The 20,711-nt window shown below is 50.7% G+C and overlaps 1 protein-coding gene across 2 annotated transcripts in view; it reads right to left on the reverse strand.

The window, feature by feature from the left end:
• LOC116948545 (Krueppel-like factor 6) overlaps nt 1-20,711 on the reverse strand; it is a 60,967-nt gene that overhangs the window by 22,242 nt on the left and 18,014 nt on the right. The window contains exons 3-4 of one of the 2 annotated variants that reach the window (XM_076071707.1): nt 14,219-14,342; nt 13,917-14,022 (exon numbers count right to left, since the gene is read on the reverse strand). In XM_076071707.1, coding sequence (XP_075927822.1) covers nt 13,917-14,022; nt 14,219-14,342 — 230 coding nt within the window. The remainder of the gene's footprint in view (nt 1-13,916; nt 14,023-14,218; nt 14,343-20,711) is intronic. The other variant, XM_076071708.1, reaches the window with a different exon arrangement.

The raw sequence follows: 20,711 nt of genomic DNA on the forward strand, positions 1-20,711 counted from the left end.
TGTATTTTATCGGGTGGCAATGAGTTCATGCGACCCTCTGGTCACGAAGTGGCCACCACCACCACCACGTTACAAAAAAAAATAATCATCAATTAAGCACTGTACGCATTCGATCTCATCACAACACTGAATTTCAACAATTCATAACATGGCGCGGAACGACAAGTAGGTCCTAGCATTTCTTATCGCCCACTTTAATGAGTCCGGCCATCATGAATGCGCACTAATCACGCGTAGCTCTTTGAAAGCGCCGTTTTAAGTCTCTCGCAAAAGCTGTCTCGGGCTCGAGGGATGGATATCCCGGACGTGAGCCGAGAGGAACTCGTTGCGGGTCTCGAAGCCGGAGACCCCGAAACTGCGCTGGCCGCCGGCATCGCCGCACCAACGAGGTTTCATTATTCTTGAACCCCACGAACTGGAGTCACAGAGGGGAAACATTCCACGTGTGCACAACGTCCAAGGTTGAGCCGCAACCTCGAGGGTGAATCTCCCACAAATGGGGACCGATTACAGTTACACCCCGGGTTCACGACCTTAAAACAGCAGGGACAACGGTCGGGGGCAGTGGGTGAAGCAGGGAGGGAGAGGAAGGGGAAGAAGGGAAGGGAGGTGAGGGGGGGGATATCACCGAAACACAACTTACATAAACAAAATAACAAACGTGATGTCCGGATCAACGTTCTATTCCCCTTCCCCCCCCCCCCCCCCCACGGGCTCAATGTCTGAGGACCCCCACCCCAGCCCCCGTTCTCTGGTCATTCATACTGGGTTCAGAAATCCTATCTTTAATAGGGAGCCAGTGCAGCTCGTCTCATATCGGGGTCGTGAGCGGGCCGTATTTCCCCTCCCAAACTATCACACGAGCTGCAGCGTTTAGCACCGAGCGGACCTTCTCTGAAAAAGAGCTTCACAGCTCATCAGATTCCTCCAATTTAAGTACATCTTACGATTCTGAGGTGCGCAGCGCTGGCACGGCCGATGATGTCGTCGCTGTCGTCCTGCACGGCCGATGGTGAACGGCATGGGAGGGTCAGAGCACCAACTGCGTCTTCAACGCAATAACCCAGGAAGCACGCCGCAGGCCTCCGACATCCTTCAAACGATGTCCCACCGCACAAGCATCTACCCATGGATCGTTCGATTTCCTGGATGCGCAGCACGGACCCGGGGTTTCGAATCCAGGCCCCGTGTGGTGCCGCCCGGCTTGACGCGGGAGTGGCGGGGGGCTCGCGAGTGTGCGAAGGCCCGGGGACAGAGGTGCCAGACGAGCCGCCGACGTCGTCAAGGTCACACATTTTTAGCTTGGCCGCGGGGAAAGCAATGCGGGAATCTTTGCTACAAGGCGGTCATTGTTCCGGCATTTTCTGTTGTTTTTTTTTTTTGTAAATCAGAATGCATATTTTTGGTACAAGCCAGCACACACAGCGGTGGGTGCAGCCGTGCCACGGTGATTTGCTCGCCGCTTTAACGAAGCCAGCAACACGAGTTTGATCCTCACCCACGGCTAACATCAATGACGAGCGATATTCAAACTGCCCCCCCCCCCTTCATCAACCCCATCTGGCCAGCGTGGTGAAGTATGGTCAAATAACCCTCATGAGTGACAACGGCTTGGGAAAGGCCTTCACCCACCAGTGGATTGACAAAGGGCTGCACACACTTGCATTTTTACTTTTTGTGATTATCAAGCCAATACAAAAACAGCTTTGAATGCAGGACAATGACACTTTTCTGCATTTACAACTGAAATGAATGCTGGTCGGGGGGCCAAACAAGTGAAGGATCAACCACGACGCCTCTCAGCCCTCAACAAGGCCTCGCCACGCCAATCTGCTTGGCGTGCCACAACGTTAACACACTTCAATACATAATTAAGGCTTTTGGGGTTAGATCGCGTAAATATAGTTGTGTCGTTAAACCCGCCATCGTCCGACACAGCCAATTAGTAAGATTTGTCACGTAACCAAAAAGTTCCATCAGTTACTACTTCAAAAAACGTTAATTGTGGATAATATTGGCCGGGAAAGCCTACGCGTTAAACAAACTTCAATCCACCGCTTGCGAGCGCGGCCGAACAGCAGGTATATCGCAGCAGGCTTTAAGCAGCGGTCTCCAAGGCGCCTCTCTTCTAATCATTTGCGGAAGTTGCGGCGACGCGGCCCCCATCGACGCGCCGAATTTCGGTCGATTCTCACGCTCGCAATCACGCCACGTCACACTCAGCACCAGCGCCATCCAACAGAAATAAAACACATTCTCCTGCGGAGGGGGCTGGTAGGAACGTTGGTTGCTCGGTCAGTGGCCAGGGTCAACGGCGGCACCACGTGGTGTATTCCGCAAATATGCCCGACTGTGAGGGCGGGCACAAGCCGGCGTGAGTAGGTTAAACGTTGAGTTTTATAAGGGCACCACGGGGTGACCAGCCCCTCCCCACCCAGCCCAAACCCAGCCTCACACAGCCCCACCCTCCCCACCCAACCCCGCCCCACCCTACCCTCCCCTCTCCACCCAGCCCCACCCCTCCCATTTTTTATATCCGAATGTCCGGATACACGTGGACAGACATCCACAGACATACCCAATTAATCCCCTGCCTCCTGCGAATTAATCCCGGTTGGGCTTCCAGTCCACTACGTTTCCTACCAGTAAAAGATGGCCTTTACAACCGGGTGAGAAGCCATTGAGACCAGCGGTGTTTCTTTTTCAAGGGAGGCGATGTTTCGAGCAACGGCCACTCTTAACAATTCGAGACATCTCATACATGTATCCGTATAACAATTAATTAACAATTAAGATGCGTGGATTCATTGACTGTCATAAAAAATTAAGCTTAATCGAATAAGTGTTTTTTTAATATATAATTTTGTGTATGTGACGGGTTCATGTGAACCCCTCCAACCTCTAGATGCCACTACATTCACTAAAACATGAAAAACAGCACCGTTTTTTAAAAAATCGGATAATAACCACAACTCGCGGCAACTGAAATGTCAGAGGGGTAAATCATTAAACCCGCACTTGACAATGCACCGTATTCGTACAGATCAAATCACGAAATGCATTCTTGAATCCATGGATCGTCCAAGACAATGCTAGTCACCGATTAGCAGGGGGCCCGCGGATCATTGCACCCCTAGCAGAGAGGCCCCCCGAACCCGGCCTTGACGCTCACGACCGCTCGCACGTCTCCGTCAAAAGTGGTGAAGACACCACCTGGAGGAGCTCGGTGTCACATTGTCGGGTGAGGGTCAGGGAGAGGGGGTGGGGAGTGCATTCATTAGGGGGGGGAGGGCATGGGTGCCACTCACTCCCACGCCCCATCCATCGCAGCCAGGGCCAGTCACGCCCCCAATCCGCTTACAATCCTCGTGAGTGTAATCAATATTCCAAGCCGCCGCTACAGCGGCAATTAATGATTCCAGAAACACCGTGGGCCCTGGACAAAATTCACCAGAGCCGCCACCACCAACCTCCCCCCCCCTTCTCCTCGCGAGCCGTGGGGCGGCTTCAAAATGAGCTCCCACCCCACGTCGCCACCCACACCTCTACGGCAAGGACACATGGACATTGCCAGCGACCCTTTGAAGAATGCTGTCGCTTTTGCTGCTGCTGCTGCTGCTGCTTCTGCTGCTGCTGTTGTTCTCGTGCGAATTTTACAAAGGTAAAAGCTGGCATTTCATCAAAATAAGGCGCTTGCCAATACGCGCTAATCACCATCACGACCGTTTGATGCATTGGGAGCTCCGAATGAGGAGCGAGCACAAATCACGCTAAACGAGACCGTTTAGCTCTCACTTCAAGTCAGGCCCCCCCCCCCCCTCCCTTTGGCTGTAGCAGCGCGGGCCGAGAGACGTCGCCAACTGCTCCGGCGGCATCAACCGTTGCTCCCGGCTTGTTTGAGAAACTCGGCGGCCGTGGTTTTAGTACCCCCCCCCCCCCCCATGCTGCTCGGTTGGCGCAGCGCCCAGGGACTCCTCTGCCTCCTCAATTCAGCGAGAGGCCGGCCCGGAGCGATACAACGCAAAGCATGCGCGAGTACGGCGCGCATCCCATCCTCCAGTGATCCACCAACCCCAGCCTCCCACAGCACAACCAAAGCATCTACTTCACTTTTAACACAGTACACGCGTTATTTAGTATTTTGCAGGTATTCGTCTCTATTCTAGATTTAAAGCTTTCGTGACTGCAAGGATCCATACTCTTTGGTTCTATTGGGTAAAGTCACGTAGGTAAAAAATAAAATAACAAAAATCACGACGTTTCGACCACAACACAAGCGGTCTTCATCAGGTGAAGGGACAAGACTGTCTGGAGGACAGCGCTGGAGTGAAAAAAGCCACGCTCAGATCACGACCTTTAAGCTTGTGATGCCGCGATCACAAACTTAACGGTCGTGATCTGAGCGTGGCTTTTTTCACTCCAGCGCTGTCCTCCAGACAGTCTCGTCCCTTCACCTGATGAAGGCCGCTTGTGTTGTGGCCGAAACGTCGTGATTTTTGTTATTTTATTTTTTACCTACGTGACTTTACCCAATAGAACCAAAGAGTATTCGTCTCTATTATTGTCATCACCATTTATGGAAAATTCTTACAAAAATGTACAAGGTGAAAAGATTTTGGCTATAATCCCTAGAAAATAAAGATACTTTACAGAGCATGCCAGGTACTCATTTGAGACTGAGCCGACCTAGAGGAGGCCCAGTACCGGTTCAGATATTCGTCACTGGTGTTGGCCGTGAGCAGGAATTGAACTCATGTCGCTGGGTTCGTAACGCAGCGTAGCGCTAACTGCTGCGCCAACTGCTCCCCACAATACATAAGAACACACATCCACACAGATCGGCCACATAAGATACGGACATCGTCAGTATTCTCCACTTTCCTATAACCCAATCGACCTTTGCGTCACACCAAGCAAATGATACCCATTCTGTGATGCATTAGGAAGTGATGCTCGAGCACGCCTGGCAGTTTTCCCATTCAGATTTGACCCTTAATCTGCTACCGGTGTCGACCGTTCTAACATTTTGAAGTGATATTTTGCCCCGAAACCATCGCCACGCCATGGCACCACTAATCGTGCTGCCACGCGGGATCAGCAATGGCTACTTAAGGGAATTAATAACCCACTTTTTTTTCTCGTAGAGTTTTCTCGCAAATCGTTTATTGTTGTTATATATACGTCTCGCAAAATGTATTCGTGACTCATGCTCGTAAGAAATTTGCCGTAACCCACTTAAAGCGACGGCCACTTCTTTCAAATGTTTCTTGCCGTTTGGTTTTCACACCTGATGATGACTGTTTGTGTTACAGTCGAAACGTCGTGAGAATTTTATTGTTTTTTATGTATATTATTATTTTATTGTTTCCCTTCAACGTGACTTTACCGAAAGAACCAAGAATATGAATTACTGCAGTCACGAAAGCTTTAAATAAATAAAAAAAACTACTGCTGCGTCTCTCTGGTCAGCGGAGCAAATGCAAGACCCCCCACGCCGCAACTTACAAACGCCTCCGACGCTGCGCTCTCCCACGACGATCTGACATCGGCGCCCCAAGCCGTTACCGTTCTAAACGCAGGCCGGCCACGCTCCGTTTCTTACCCCAGACGCTTCAAGAGCCACGCCGCGCCGTGACCTCGACCCCTCGTGCTCCTCATCCCCCACACACCGTCTCTCACCCTTCCTTTAATATTCCTTAACACAGGTTCAGGTATTTGCCTTCTCATGTTGAGACAAATTAGTTTTGTAATTACCCCCTCCCCCCCCATCCCCAACATTTGTATGAGATTTTCTTGGGGGGGGGGAAGCATGGCCCTGAAGCTTACCTAGGTAAAGACAAGGATCAAAGATCCCCCGTTTAGCTTTAACAGACTGTTGGGGCAAGTGCTGTGAGCGAGCACCTATCAAGGCCGGCACGGTACACGGGGGGTGGGTGGCCAGCACCACGCAGGACCGCCTTTATCTTTTCAGTGGCGATGTTTACACACTGCACTAGGTACTGATTTGAGGCTGAGCTGACCTCGGAAAGTAGGCCCAGGACCAGTTCAAATAATCGTCGCTGGTGTTGGCCATGAGCGGGACTCAAAACTCGGGTCGCCGGGTTTGGAGCAAAGCGCTAACCGCTGCACCTAGGTAAGGGACGCCATTGACATGTGTCTCGAGTGTGTTGACCCCGTGACATCAGAACTGTCTTTGATGGCGGCCCGGCGAAAAGTGGGCAGCTCCCTTATCACTACGGAGCCAACACAGCCCAGAAAAGGTTCATTATTTGGCTCAGTTGGTGCCGGCTCAGCCTGGCAAGGCTGCCGTGGGGAATCCGAGACATGCCCACTCTCTTGCCCAGTTCGTGAATTGGGCCGGCTAACTTTTCAGTGATTGTGGGAAAGAGGGCAAAAGTTTCTTACAACTTGTTTGGAAACCGACTGCCCCAAAGGAGCTCTCTGTGTTAGAGTCAATTGCCTTGGCAACATCATAAACTCTTAATGCCCTCCACTAATGTCAACACGGAACGATGCACACTGCACACGCTTCTCTGGCACGGTTACAAAATGTTCATTCCGTTTTTGTAACTTCACAACAATTGCGTTTGCTATTATTCGAAGAAGAAAAATAATCATCCATGATCCATCCACTGCTGGATGAAGGCCTACCCGAGAGAGCCACCATCGCTCACGGTCTCGCGATGCAACAATGCGTCCGTCTCCTGTGCCAAGGCCGATTTCAATCCGTCCCCATGATGGACGTCCTTTACAAATGCATCCCGACGTCCTCTCCTTGTAATGCGGAAGTTTCTAAGGTCATAATTTAAGAACGCAATCTATAAAACAAACGGATGTTTCTTTTTTAGCGATTCACGATCATTTACCAATCTGCTCGTATTTCATCAGCTTTAAAAAAAAACGCCTCGCATCTCCTGCCCAATCCCCGTGACGCATGCCGGGGGCTCGTTCAACAGAAAGAATAAAAAAACGGCCACCTTTTTAACTCCCGAACCAAAATAAATTGGTAACTTATACATGGCAAATTGAAATACAGCAGAAGTGAAATTGCCTGTGGCAAAGGCTCAAAATGACCCCGAGCCTCATCAGCCGTTCCCGCTGAGAGCCACAAAAGCCGCGAAGCCTCCGCTGGTTAGACCGGCCGGCGTGTGATGAGGACATCAGTGGGGAGGGAGGGGAGCATGAGATAAGACACCCATTGCAGACCGTACGACATCCCAGAACATCAGTTATTCGTCAGCCATGGTCTATTCACCGCTGCATGAAGGCCTCTCCCGAACTGCCGGCAGCTCTCACGGGCTTTGCGATGCAAACAATGCATGAAGACGCTGCATACTTGGCAGGACGCTCATGAAAAAGAGTTTTGACTCGCTGAGGCGTTGATCGTGAAACAAGTGTAATAATAAAAAAATGCTAAAATCTAAGAGGTAAATTCCACTACTACATCTCGGTGGTGGTTCAACACCAGTTCAAAAAAATCACTTGCTACTGATCAATTTCCATGGCCAGGAATTGAACTCAGGCGGTCGGGGTTCATGGCGCAGTAGTGTAACGCTGTGCGACTGCTCCTTAAGGGAAAAAAACAAGGTTATATAGGATGAATTTCACACAAATTCCCGGTGGCTCTTCCCATCCGTGCAATGGCTCAAAGAGGAAGAATCATCGCACGAATAACAGAATTTCACGCAGATAAATTCGGAGGCACAAATAACAGATCGGTTAACAGGTACGTGGACACGAGGAGTTTTACTGCGCTAGCATTTATTTTATTTTATGGGACTGGATGAGCCAGCGGGGTCAGAGCAATTTCCAATTTGTTTAACGGTCACAGTTCACGCAGGGTCAATGATTCCGATCTCACTGTTGTTGCCCAGAATTTTCTGCGGAGATTTATGAATTCGCTCGAAGGTGGACGTCAAAGAACCCGTGACCTCATTTGCAAGAGCAGATGGTCGTGTGGGAGTTTCATGGTGACATTTCGAAAGTTTTACAACTGCCCACAAACCCCCCCCCCCCACCCCAGCTTAATTTTGGCTGGGTCTGTCTGGGCCGGCAACCTGGAAAATATGTATGTACCCTGCACACCACATCTAGTATACCTTTAGCTATGGCTGTTGCTATTACGAGTCAAAAAGCAAGCTGCTCCTCTGTCGACCAACACCCGAGGAAAAAAATCAGTTAGAAATGAATTCCTGCCCATAACAAATCGCGTATCACTTTCATCGCTTGCATAGTAAATGTGTAATAAATCACCCACGCAGTGCATAGGTGAATTGTTACGAATCAAGGTTACAATTCAAGAATTAATTACTTTTGTTTCCCTTTATCCATCTCATTTGGATAGTGCTCGCATTACCCGTCTCATTTGTAGGACTATACCTGCCCCATTAGCCCCGATGTAACATGAGCACAGCATTTGCACACACTTTACATAAACGGCGTCTCACAAGTGCAATTCCACGCACGTGTTGCGGAGCATGAGAATGCATTTGCATCGACGATTCAACGCATTTGCACGCTCAGAATTTATTTCAATAGACGATGTCATTTATGTCATTCGAATGCATACATTGCATTACCGTTATGATGTACCCAACCCGGGGCACGATGATGACGCGACTGATGTGCGTGGACACTGCAAGGGACGTGCATTAAGAGAGAAATGGCCGCCGCCCGTGTCTCCTTTGCAAAGGAGATTATGAATCTCAATGAGGTCTCAAATGGTTAAAAGGCAATTTTAAGAAAAGACTCGGCGTTAACCCGGGGTGACCCTTGGAGAGAAAGCACGCGCGGCGAGAGTAGAAACGCCTGCTGCTGCGGAGGGGTCCTGTGGGGTCCTCGCACAACCACAGCAAATCAGTTGATTACGACGGTGAAGGGGGGGGGGGCAAAGATTTTTGGAATAAAATGTTTGACCGCGAGAAATAATTTACCGTGGACGCTGTGGCTAAATTGGCTCGGAACTGGCGGTGCGCGCATCGCGTTTCAGCCGCGTTCCTTCACGGCACGTTGCGAAATGCGACGATTTTGCGAGATAATTCACACCGAGGTGAATCGCACGCGCTCACAGCTCGACGCAAAGATGAGCACAAGGAGGGCCGTTACTGGTCGTTATTAACGCTCCGTTTCGCTCTGCGGACGTTTAGATAATTCTCTGGTTTAAAAGAAAAAAGCCAACATTTTATTTTTTTTCCCCCCCGAGCGAGATTTTAATAACCGACGGCATGAAAGCTTTCAGGGCAGCGGTTGCACGGATTACAAAGCGTCGTGCTCACACATCATTTAAAGGGGGGGGGGGAGGGGGAACGCAACAAAAAATAAAACCTCAACGTAATAGCCCTCCTGCTGCTGCCAGCACCACCTCGCGCGCACGCATGCACACACACACACAGACACGCGCCTTCCCCTTTAACACGTGGCGCCTCACGTGGAGCGACGGTCCAGCACTCCCCGCCCGCTGCGCTCGCTGCGCCGCAGGGCACGTGGCGTCTAGACGAGCAGCAGATGAGCTTACGGGAGCCGTGCCCACGCGACGGGGGGGGGGGGGGTGGGGGTGGCTACGAGCCACCCGCCTGCCCACAACCGCGCCGCAACACTCACCCCCCCTCCCCCCCGCCCCGCTAAGGGCACGGAGCCATCACTTGCGGCTGCCACCGCCGCCGCCAGAGACTGCCACCCCGCGCCAGCGATGGCCACTTCCATCGGTGGCCGCCAGTCGAAATGCCGCACCTGGGAGGCGGGCGAATGCGGAACACTTTCGGTGGCTCCTAGAAGTTGTTTCAATTTGGAGGGGGTAAAGGGCCTTCGGAACTCTGCCCCAACTGAGTCGATGAGTGGATGGATGAATGAGTGCTTGAGGAGATAATGGAGTGAATGGATGATCGAGTGAGTAGATGATTGAATGAGGGGTGGGTGAGCGAGTGCGCTAGGTTGCAATCATATCAGGAATGCAGCACAGTCAAATCTGTTAAGTGAAATGTAAACTCTCACATTTGTTTGCATCAGCCGCTCCTAGAGGTGGTCGATTGGCCAGTCGATTTTTATATTGTCAGAGTTGTAAAGAGCACCAGGTTTGCTCTACATGAAGAGCGGCATTATAAAGCATAATATATTGTTTTAACAATGTCTTTACACATCGAATGGCCATATTTATTTAGGATTTGGACGACGATTTCTCTGTTTTTACCATCATGATACAGGCAATGAATCGCGTGTGTAAGAATCAACGCACGTGTATACATCTATTTATTAAATATGACTGTTATGCTAATATCACTGTTAGGCTAACAGAATGAACATTGCACAAATGAAACAGTGGAAACTACAGAACCGAGACTTAAAGAAAAAAAACAAATCCAAGAATCCTTTAGAACCAAATGTCAGCGCCGATTTTCAACAATTCATTCAAGTGCCAGGATGGTGCAACATTATATCCCAACAATTAGCCTGATACTCCAATTAGAATCAGAAATGTATTTATATTTTCATATCAGGTCCATAGTATGGTGTAAAGGACAGTGGTGATTATGCAAATGACTCCACCTCAACGATGTAATGGATCGTCCAGAAACAAGCTCACGCATTGCAACACAGCAATGAATTATGTTTTCGATTTAAAGCTTTCGTGACTGCAAGGATTCATCTTCTTTGGTTCTTTCGGTAAAGTCACGTAGAATGAGAATAAAATAATGAATTAATAAAATAAAATAACACAATAATATTCTCACGACGTTTCAGCGCTGTCCTCCAGACACACTCTCGTCCCTTCACCTGATGCGGACCGCTTGTGTTGTGGCCGAAACGTCGTGAGAATTTTTATTGTGTTATTTTATTTTATCAATTTATTATTTTATTCTCATTCTACGTGACTTTACTGAAAGAACCAAAGAAGATGAATTATGTTTTGTTAATTGCGACGAATACAGCTCCTCCAGTGGCGTCGGGGGTGGCGGCGAAGCCACCGCCTCCAGTGGAACCACGTACAAATGAGAGACAACCGGATTCCTTCGCGCAAGAATCCGCAGCATGGCGTCAGGAAGCTGACGATGTTTCATTCGAAGCATCGTCGCGGCAACAGCGGACCGTCGTCGCCACGAGCGGCTTGGACCCCGCGGTGGCCACAATTCTCCCCACGCGAGAGGAACGGAGCGGTCCGCGAGGTCGCGCCGCTCACTTCAGGTGAACGCAACGACGACGTCACGGAGGCGAGCGCATTTCATTTGACGTTTCGCACCACGACTCGGTCCTTTCGCCAAGCAGAAAGAAAAAAAACTAAAACCATCGACAGAGAGACCGACAGAGAGACACAGAGAGAGAGAGAGGGAAAATCCAGCGGGTCTTCCGTTCAGCAGCTGCGCTACAAAAAAAACCAGTCTGGGCGCGAGCGCCCTCATGCCGGAAATCAGAGCCACGTCGCGTGGCCAGCCGACGGCACGGGGAGGGGGCCACGCTGGCCAGGCTCGGCACGCCATCCGGCAGCCGGGCAGCCTGGCAACCCGGCCGCCCGGCCGCCGGTGAGTAATTGCGGCGCTAACCAGGACGAGGAAGGGGGCGGGCGAGGTGGGGGTGGGCGAGCGCAGCAAGGCAAAATTTTATTTTAACCGGGCCAGTCAGCCTGAGGCCATTACCGCCAGCCCGTTAACGTGGATTTGGAGAAACGCTTCTGAGGCGAGCTCTTAATTAAGGGGTGGTGGGCGGGGGGCGTGGGGGGGGAGCACGGCGCTCGTTTGCTGCCACCACCCCACCGCCATCGCCCGCCACCGCCTGGGCCTTCTGGCACGTCGCTCACTCCGCACGACTCCCAACGCGAGGAGCGGCTCGGCAGTCCCCATTGGAGAGGGTGTTGATTGAATGAGTGGGCAGGGGTGGTGGGCTGGGCATGGTGGGCAAGGCTGGTGGGCAGGGCTGGTGGGCAAGGCTGGTGGGCAGGGTTGGCGAGCAGGGGCAGTGGGCAGGGCCGGAGGGCGCGGTGCCACACCAAGGGCTCAGGTGCCAGCAGTTTTCAAATTGTTGCGCTATTAGGCGCAAGTAGGCGAACAGAAGGCAAATGGTCTTGCGATCGCCTTAATTAGCATTCGCGTTTACAGCTGTCTCGCACACTCAAGGCAGCCACTGGGACATTCCACGCGTTGAACTTTGAGCCCGTGAATGCTATTTTGACCACAAAAGCTGAGCATCGGTGCAGTCACTTTAAAGTGCACGTGCCCCTCTCGTTCTTACTTCGTTCATAAAGAGGTTATACAAATGTTTGTCTAAAACACTCGCACGTTTTTAAATAAAATCGCACTTTCGGCATTACGTCATGAGATGGAGAAATTTACACTCAGAACGCCGCAGCTAGCAGTGCATCACCCTGTGCCAGGAAATGGACCCAGACAATGGCGTCCCAGAACTCCTTCTGAAGTCACTTCAGTTGGTCCCTTTATCCGCACTCAAGCAGACGCAACTTTTAACTCCCCAACGGACCGAGTTTCTCAGATATCAATCAATGCAAAACATATTTGCACATCAGAGCTGCAGTAAGCCAAATTAAGCGGAAAACCGTGTTTTTCTGCGCAGTCATTGGCGTCCAACGACCACACCTCCGATTAGCACGGTTGGCAACGTACGGCGCGAACGAAGTTCAACGTTCATCAGGCTGGGGACAATCAGTGTGCTACTCTTAAGAACATGGTATAATGAGTTGGCTGCCCACATTTCGACGGAGAATGGCAACGGTGCCAGCTCAGTGCCCTGACCTCTGTGTGACCCACCCACCGCTACATTTCTTTTTTAAACCTAAACATTTGAGATTCCCCGAGCGGCTGCTGGGATAATAATGATATATTTATCTTTCAAGCAAGACCTAACAGGTTTGCGTTTGACTCAAAATCCCAGGCTTTCTTGAAAACAATTAACAGCCCAAAAGTGAAGCGAAAGCTGTTTATAGACCCACTGTAAATGCAAATTGGTAAAACCCCCGTGCCCCTAAGCACCGAGAGCTTCTGGCCCGAAACACTTTCAGCCGATGCGCCCAAAATACCCAAGAAGCCAAAAAAGGATACCTCAGTTGTGAACTCTTCAAAGCGAGGTTCAGAGCCTTGTGCTCACAGTGCCGTTTTATGTATGGTCTAGAGGGGGTGGGGGGGGGGGGGGGTTTGCCTCTTTGCTTTTGCAAAAAAGGTGCCAGCTGTTGTTCTTAACACTTTCCTTTCCACTGTGATAAGAGCCCCCCCCACCAGAAGCACGACAATCGACAGGGGCTTAGTGCCTTGAGCCGCAGGCCAAGCACACATCTTCAGATTGCTGCTGGCTAAACCAGCAGTCTCCTGGTGACATCTAAAAAATATATATAGAAACTAATTTCTGATCCACGAGAGCGGCCTTAAAAACCACACTCCTGGAACCGAGCCTCAAGCCAGCGAACCTGAAAAGAAAAAAACGTGGCCTTGCGTTCCCGCAGCCCAAGGATAAAATCCACTCTCATCCCGCAAATCTGAAGTTGGATTTTTTTTTGTTATTGTTCTATCTTCTCCCTCTCCTACCCCACCCGCTCCTCCGACTCCATCAGACGACGCCGGCTCGCGGAGCCCAAGGACGACGTAACGCCGACCGGCTCAGCCAAACCACCCCATCCCCCCCACCCCACTCCCCCGCACCTCCCCCGCTCAGCCAACCGCGTGGCTCAGCGATATCATCTCTTCGCTCCTTTTTGACATCACCGCTCGAATGGGGGGGGGCTAGAGGGGGCAGAGACACCCCCTCCTTCTTCTGAAGGTTCTACCCACCACGCCCCCCCCCCCATACATTCTTATAGTTAAGTGAAATAGTCTAGGTACAAAATTTATCACCAGTGCTGGCTTTTCTTCAAAGTTTGCCAGACACCCAAAGCTATCAACGCAATTGGCGCCCGTGCATGTCCGGTCTCCACAGCGTACCGAATCATTACTCCTCCGAGCGTTTAAAATGTGCTTTAACATCTTCCCCGTATTCCATGAGCCCGTGTCGCAGGGGTCAAGTGGAGGTGAGGTCACCGCCCCGCGTCTGAAGAGACACAGGTGGAGGAGGTGAGATCACCGCTGACGGGAGATATCCATTGTTTGTTGACATTGAACCGTGCCGTGCCACCCCACCCCCTTGAGATTTTGTACGTCCCCTTCCCCCCACCGCCCCCTTCCTACCCCAGATTTGACAAGGTCACGCGCTACAGGGGGGTTGTCGTCTGCGGGGGCGTGCATACCTGTCGCAGTGGTTGCACTTGAAGGGCTTGGCGCCCGTGTGTTTGCGATAGTGTCGCGTGAGCTCGTCGCTGCGCGCGAACCGCCACTCGCAGCCGACCCACGAGCACTTGTACGGCTTCTCTCCTGCGGGGAGGGCACAACAACAGGCGTCAGCGACGCCGGGACTGAAAAAGCCCGGAAGAACCATCGTTGCAACCGGCACTGCCGTCATGATCATCGTCGCCGTCGCCGTCGTCATCAGCAGCAGCAGCATTAAGACGTGTAAACAAAACATCGACCGATCATCAGTGCAGCATTACGAACGCACACATCACTCCAACAATCCATTGCCTTCACTGGCTCAAAATTTCAGGTGAGGTTCAAATTCAAGATTGCACTCCTCCCCATGGTCTCACCCCGGGATGACCTCTCTCCCTGCTCATTCCAACTCACTCCCCTCCGCGCACTGCACTCCAGCAAGCAAGGCTTTCTATGGAAGCCCCCGGTCAACATTGGCTCAGTGGGTGGTCACATTCTCCTCTGCTGCCTCCACATCATAAAAAACTCCCTTCCCCCAGCCATCCGTGCTGTTCACTCCCCGCCCCTGGTGAAGTCTAGACTCAAACCCTCCTGACACTTTTATCTCTGTCTATCACCGATTTCCTCCCTATGTGAAACAAATTGTCACCAATCTTTTCCCACGGCGTCTTGAGATGTGGTCGTAGTCGGATGCGATGTGAATACACATTGTATCGGTTGTAACAATTTGTCCAAGCAAGGCCTATGCTGTGCCCCCTACAGTGATAGGCTTCAAGCATCCCTGCCTACTCCCTGTGGGGGATCCCCATGGCTACTTCCACTGCCCCCCCCCCCTTCTAACTTATAAATAATTCAATCCCACATACTTGTGAAGAGTGGGTTATTTCCGTTTCCTGCTATGTGTGTTTACGCGAGGCAGCGAATGATCCACCGCCTCCTCAATTCACCTAAAGTTCTGGAAGCACACACGTGCATCAAATTGTACGCGCGCGGATCGATTGCAGTACAGTACTGTACTGGTTTGGCGTACTGTACGCGTAGCATTGGTGTCGTGCGACGCGAAGCATTCACCGCGTCGTTAAAACAAGACCCGCTTCGTGATCCAAGCCGCGATCGCAAACATCACCAGCCCCCAATCCGGTCGACACGTAGATCACAAAGAAAGCCACAGCGCCACTCTGTCAGCATCAGAGATGGGCCACCTATCATCTCTGGGAGTGCAGCGAGCGAGGAGAACAAGAATACAATTCGGCCCATGCTCTCTGGACGGGTCAGAGAGTGGAGGAGACAGAGGGGGTAAATTAAATAATCAAATGACCCTGCGGTACGTGAAAGCGCCGGATGTCTGGTGCACTTCGCGACCAGAAACCAATCTTGTTCGGCCGACCGCAGGAGCCTACGCTACACGTAAAAGGACTCCGCGAGCATCCACGTTACCGCCGGAACCATCAGTCACACGTGACGGACGGCATCCGATAAGACCGACGCTGCACCCTTTTGTCAATTCACCACTTGGGTTCCACGGTGCCGAGACATTAACTACCTCGCCTGGTGTACAGGAGGTCGTGAGTTCGATAACGACCCCGACGCCTGCTGTATGTTTGGAGTTTGCGCGTGTCTCTCTCCACGTGGTCACGTGGATTTTTCTCCAGGTCCTCCGGTTTTTCCCTCCACATTTAGAAACAACGCGTATTTAAAGTATTTGGCTGCTAAAAATGGCCACATGATAAGCCACTTCGTTGAGCTATCATTTGTGGCCAGGTCACTTCTGAAAAAGAGCTACATAGCTCAGTCGGCCTTACCTGGCAAAAATATGAAAAAAAATACTGGATGCAGGCTTCCTCCCATGCCATGTCGGGGGGGGGGGGGGGTTTCTTAACCACACTTCAACAGATCTGGATCCAATATCACCGCTGATGTTTGCCATGACCGGGATTTGAAGTCAGGTGGTCGGGTTCACAGAGAGGTGCACTCGCCAAAACGCTGCCGTTCCACTCCCATCACCGATTTACATAAGTCGCATCATATTCAACGTGCGTACTATTTACACAAATTGCTAAACGCGAACATATTTCCCGCATGCACACATTGACGCGTGTTTCACAGCAGCTGCAAAAGAACCGTACGAGGATGCATAATGAACGGAGGGATCGGTATCATTATTATTATTATTTCCCAGAGCGAGCACGTGGAGGGAGCGCGTAAATCTCTCGCTGATAATCACCGGACGCGACCGCGCGCGCCGGCGGCGTCTCCGTACCAAGACCGACACCGGCCCCGTGGACACAAATGAAGGCAGCACGGCACATCGCTAGTGGGTAGGGGGGGGGGGGAGTGAAACGTTGCTGCTTGCACCACGTCCAGAAACCGCCACGACCGCCGACGCCAAACCTCGGCCAACGTCAGTGGCGGATATTTAAAACTGGCACTGGGCCCTCCTCCGCTAGATCCACCCAGCATAAAATGACCACGGGGTAGGGAGACAAAGGCCGTTCACTCTCTAACCCCCGCCCCTCACCCGCACCCCCCAACAACTCAAACTCAAATCACAACTCTCACCGTCAGCTGACAGCTCCACGCAGGACTTCAATCGCGTTGCAGAAAATATATAACCTCTGAGAAAGTAACAACATCAAGCCAACGAGCTGTCACTTTGATGCTCTTCATAAGACTCGGCGGCTTCCTGGCTCGCGGGATGAAGAGAACCCATTGCATATACAGTACAACATTTCTCAGCGCTTTGTCAATCCACTGCTGGTTGAAGGCCTCGGCCCATTTGATGTCAGTCGTGGGGGTTGTCAGACCAGACCATACTCCGCCATGCTGGTCAGTGCGGCTCGGCAAATGGTTCAGGCTTCACCAATGCTCGTTAGCCGTCGCTGGGAATCGAACTCGAGCTATCGCCGGGTTTGTAGGGTAGCGCGGTAACCGCTGCGCGGCCGCTCCACCCCACGAAACATTGCAACATAAAACGTTGAAAAACATCAACTCGAGGATATACAGCCAGACCACTGAAATACAGCGAGACCACAGAAATACAGCCATACCACAGAAACACAGCAACCCAAACGATCACAGCCTCACTACAGAAACACAGCCGCAACAGTAACACCGCCACACCAATGCATATGCATTGTGAGCTCAAGATCCGATTATTATCGATGACTCCAGGCACTGCTCCACCCCTCATTGGAAGCGTAGTTGGGGTGGCAGCGTCAATTAATAGGAACATCTGGTCCTCCCAGTAATACAACTCCGCACTTCAATCGCCACAGCCATAACCGACATGTGACACCATTAACACGGCCCAGCCACCACTACCAATCATGGCACCTTATGTTTTTTTTAAATATCTATTTCGAAATGTGGAAACAATGTGACTTGTTTTACTTCACATTACGGGATGTTGCCACAACAGCGGCTATTGGCTAGCTATCGAACAAAGACGGTGGTCACCCAATCGCGCGGCGCTTTCAGATGCGCTTCTGCGGTCGTCTGGAACGCTCTTCCCTCCGATATGAGGAAGCAAAAATTGAGCTATGCACTTTTAAATCGTCTACATTGACGAACTCATTTCTTTAGAACTGCTTTTACCATTTAGTTTGGTGTCCTTTCTCCCGCAGCTCCGATTAGCACGGTTGGCCACGTACGGTGCGAAAGAGTTCAACGTACATACGTACAGTGGACTGGGCTTGTTATCCAGAGGTCACTGCCGGCTCGATTCAAACTCCCGGCGCGGTCGTCGAGACAATGGAGCAAGCTTCTCAAATCCCATCCGCCCACCCTCTGTCCAGCCAGCAGGGTGGACAGAGGTCGGCAGGCCGCGTGTGGCGGGGTAAAGTGTGGGTACTCTAGCCTCCTTAAGACGTCTGGGCGGCATGGAAGCATAGGCCAAATACACCCCCTCGAGGGGCTCTCTGGAGCGCTATCGAGCGGGAGGGCCCTTTGGCCAGTAGCGGCGTGACCAAGCACTTTTGGGGACTGCACCTTTACCAACGTTTTTGCATTCACGGTCACGGTTTTTTTTTATGGTTAAGATCGCAGAGACGTAAAACGTGTCGTAAAATCCACCTCCGCCCCGACACAGCCAAACAGCCAATCGGTAAGGTGTTTGTCACGTGAACAAAACGTGCCGATGTGTTTCAGCAGGCCGGCGTGTTGGACAGCGAACCCACAACATTTACAATCTAGAGTAGGGCCTCGTCCGCTGGCGATTACAACCAGCATCATTACAATACTCGCGCACCTTCCGCGTTATAATTGCACGGCGAATGTTCCATCGTGGTCCCCTCGCTCCCAGCCCTCCCCTCCACCAACGAACGTTATAATTGGACGCAGCCATATTTGGACGGTGGTTAATAATAATAAAAAAATACCAACACGACAGAATGTCTATTCATTAAAAAATAATCTCATAAATGATTCCCATAACGCTTACACACGGGGAAGACAGCAATTACACGTGGCAGTAACACAGCCTGTGCCGCCGCCGCCGCTGCGCGCACCGCAGTCCATTCATGATTTTTTTTTTACTTTCGAGGCAATTTATCGTGAGTTACGGCCAAGGCGCGATCATTACAGTCGCCCGGCTCTCGTATAAGAAGGTCGGTGAGCATCGTCGCTCGCAGGAGCAGATTTTAGGTTCCCGCGAACTGAGCGCGGTTGGTTTTCAGGCCGAGAGGGAAGTTAATCGAACTCCAGAGATTCCCTGCAGTCTGAGTGTGGACAACAACAACAACAAATCCATTATCCCAGCAAATCGGAAAGTGGCTGCAAAGTGACACCTCTCGGATAAAGCTCTCGAAAAAGGCAACGCGCCAAAAAGACACGTGGGTGTGGCACACGCCGCTACGTTCAGTCACCCCGTCGGTTTGTCATGTCTAGGTTTGTTCCATTCTTTGCGGGACCTGGTGTGACATCATGTACAGCCCCATTTGGTCAATCCACGGCTGGATGAGGGCCTACCCACGCTGTGTGAGTCGCAGGCGGATATTTGATCAAATTTCATACATGGCAGCAAAGAGGTACAGTACAACAATGGATTTGGCTGTACAGCCCTCTGCTGCCCAACACGTAGCCCAGCAACCTACAACACCTATTATGGATGTTTCTTGCTCATCCAAGCACTATGCAGGCCCAAATCCTGCTTAGCTCCATATATCCAACGAAATCTGTGTACATTCAGAACCATATTGTATGAAAACGTATTCTATGCTGTTGTATAGATTACTTGGTCATAAAATAGACAAAGAAAATATACATCCGTTCCATATCTCCACATTATTTTTTGTCTTAGCCATGAGCCTCTTGGTCTTACAGGCTTGTGATGTTTAAAACTATAAACTCTTGATGAGAGAGACCCGACTGTTAATAAGACCCAAAAGGTTAAAACCAGTTCACAGTTTGGCCGATTAATCGAATACTGCTGGTAATCACAAACCTCGAAAGCCAGCGGAATGTTTTTTTTCATGCTAAGAAAATTAACAGTGATGCAGAGGTGCAGTGGTTATCGGACTGCACTGTGAACCCAATGACCTGAGTTTGAATCCCAGCCATGGCCGACATCAGTGACGAGTGACTCATGAACCGATTCTGGGCTGCCTCTGTCATAAACCCACACTAACCAGCGTGGCGAAGTATGGTCAACCAACCCCTATGACCGAAGGAAGCCTCCATCCAGCATTTGGATTGATGAAAGGCTTTTCAAGAAACAGAGGTCTGCTTGGTCTATAACAAAATAAATAATCAGAAAAGTCTCCTTAATATATGTCTCTCCACGTAAAACGTTTTAGGTATATCTTACATAACTCATCAGCCGCACGGCTTTCTGCAAGTGCATAATTTCAGCAGCATTGATTCAAGCAAACTCTGGACCAGTTTAGACATACAGAATCTCATCAGCACAATCACGCGCATGCCTGAATCAATGTTGATGAACAACCAATCTTACAGACAAGGGCCCTCCCCCTCTCTTTTTGCAACACCTCTGCAAAATTATCCAGTAAAACATCACTCAAAATTATCATTCGCATCATGGTGGAGACTATAAACAACAACTTAACTATATTCTTGGTTATTTCGGTAAAGTCACGAAAGAACCAAGAATATGAATCCCTGCAGTCACGAAAGCTTTAAATCAAAACAACATAACTATAACCAGCAGGCAATGTCTCCGTCATATATATGGAGACTATTGTTTTGAGTTGTCCGTTTGTTATATGATCAGAATCCGACGGTGTTTATGTTATCTAAAGAATATTGCTTCCAAGGCCTCGTCTCTTAGGAAATAACCCCCCCACCTTTAGCACCACGTCAAACTTTAACCTCTAAGCCCCCTCTCTCTCACTTCCTGCCATGGTCACTGTGTGTCCAGAACCGATTCTGTCACGATAATGTCCCTGTGTTCGTTGAACTTCATTCGTACTGCACGTAGCCAACCGTGCTTATCCGAGGAAGGACAAACTAAACACAAAA

This window comes from Petromyzon marinus, chromosome 34 (assembly GCF_048934315.1).
Source record: "Petromyzon marinus isolate PM22_M1 ecotype Great Lakes invasive population chromosome 34, UKy_Petmar_22M1.pri1.0, whole genome shotgun sequence".
Taxonomy (NCBI): domain Eukaryota; kingdom Metazoa; phylum Chordata; class Hyperoartia; order Petromyzontiformes; family Petromyzontidae; genus Petromyzon; species Petromyzon marinus.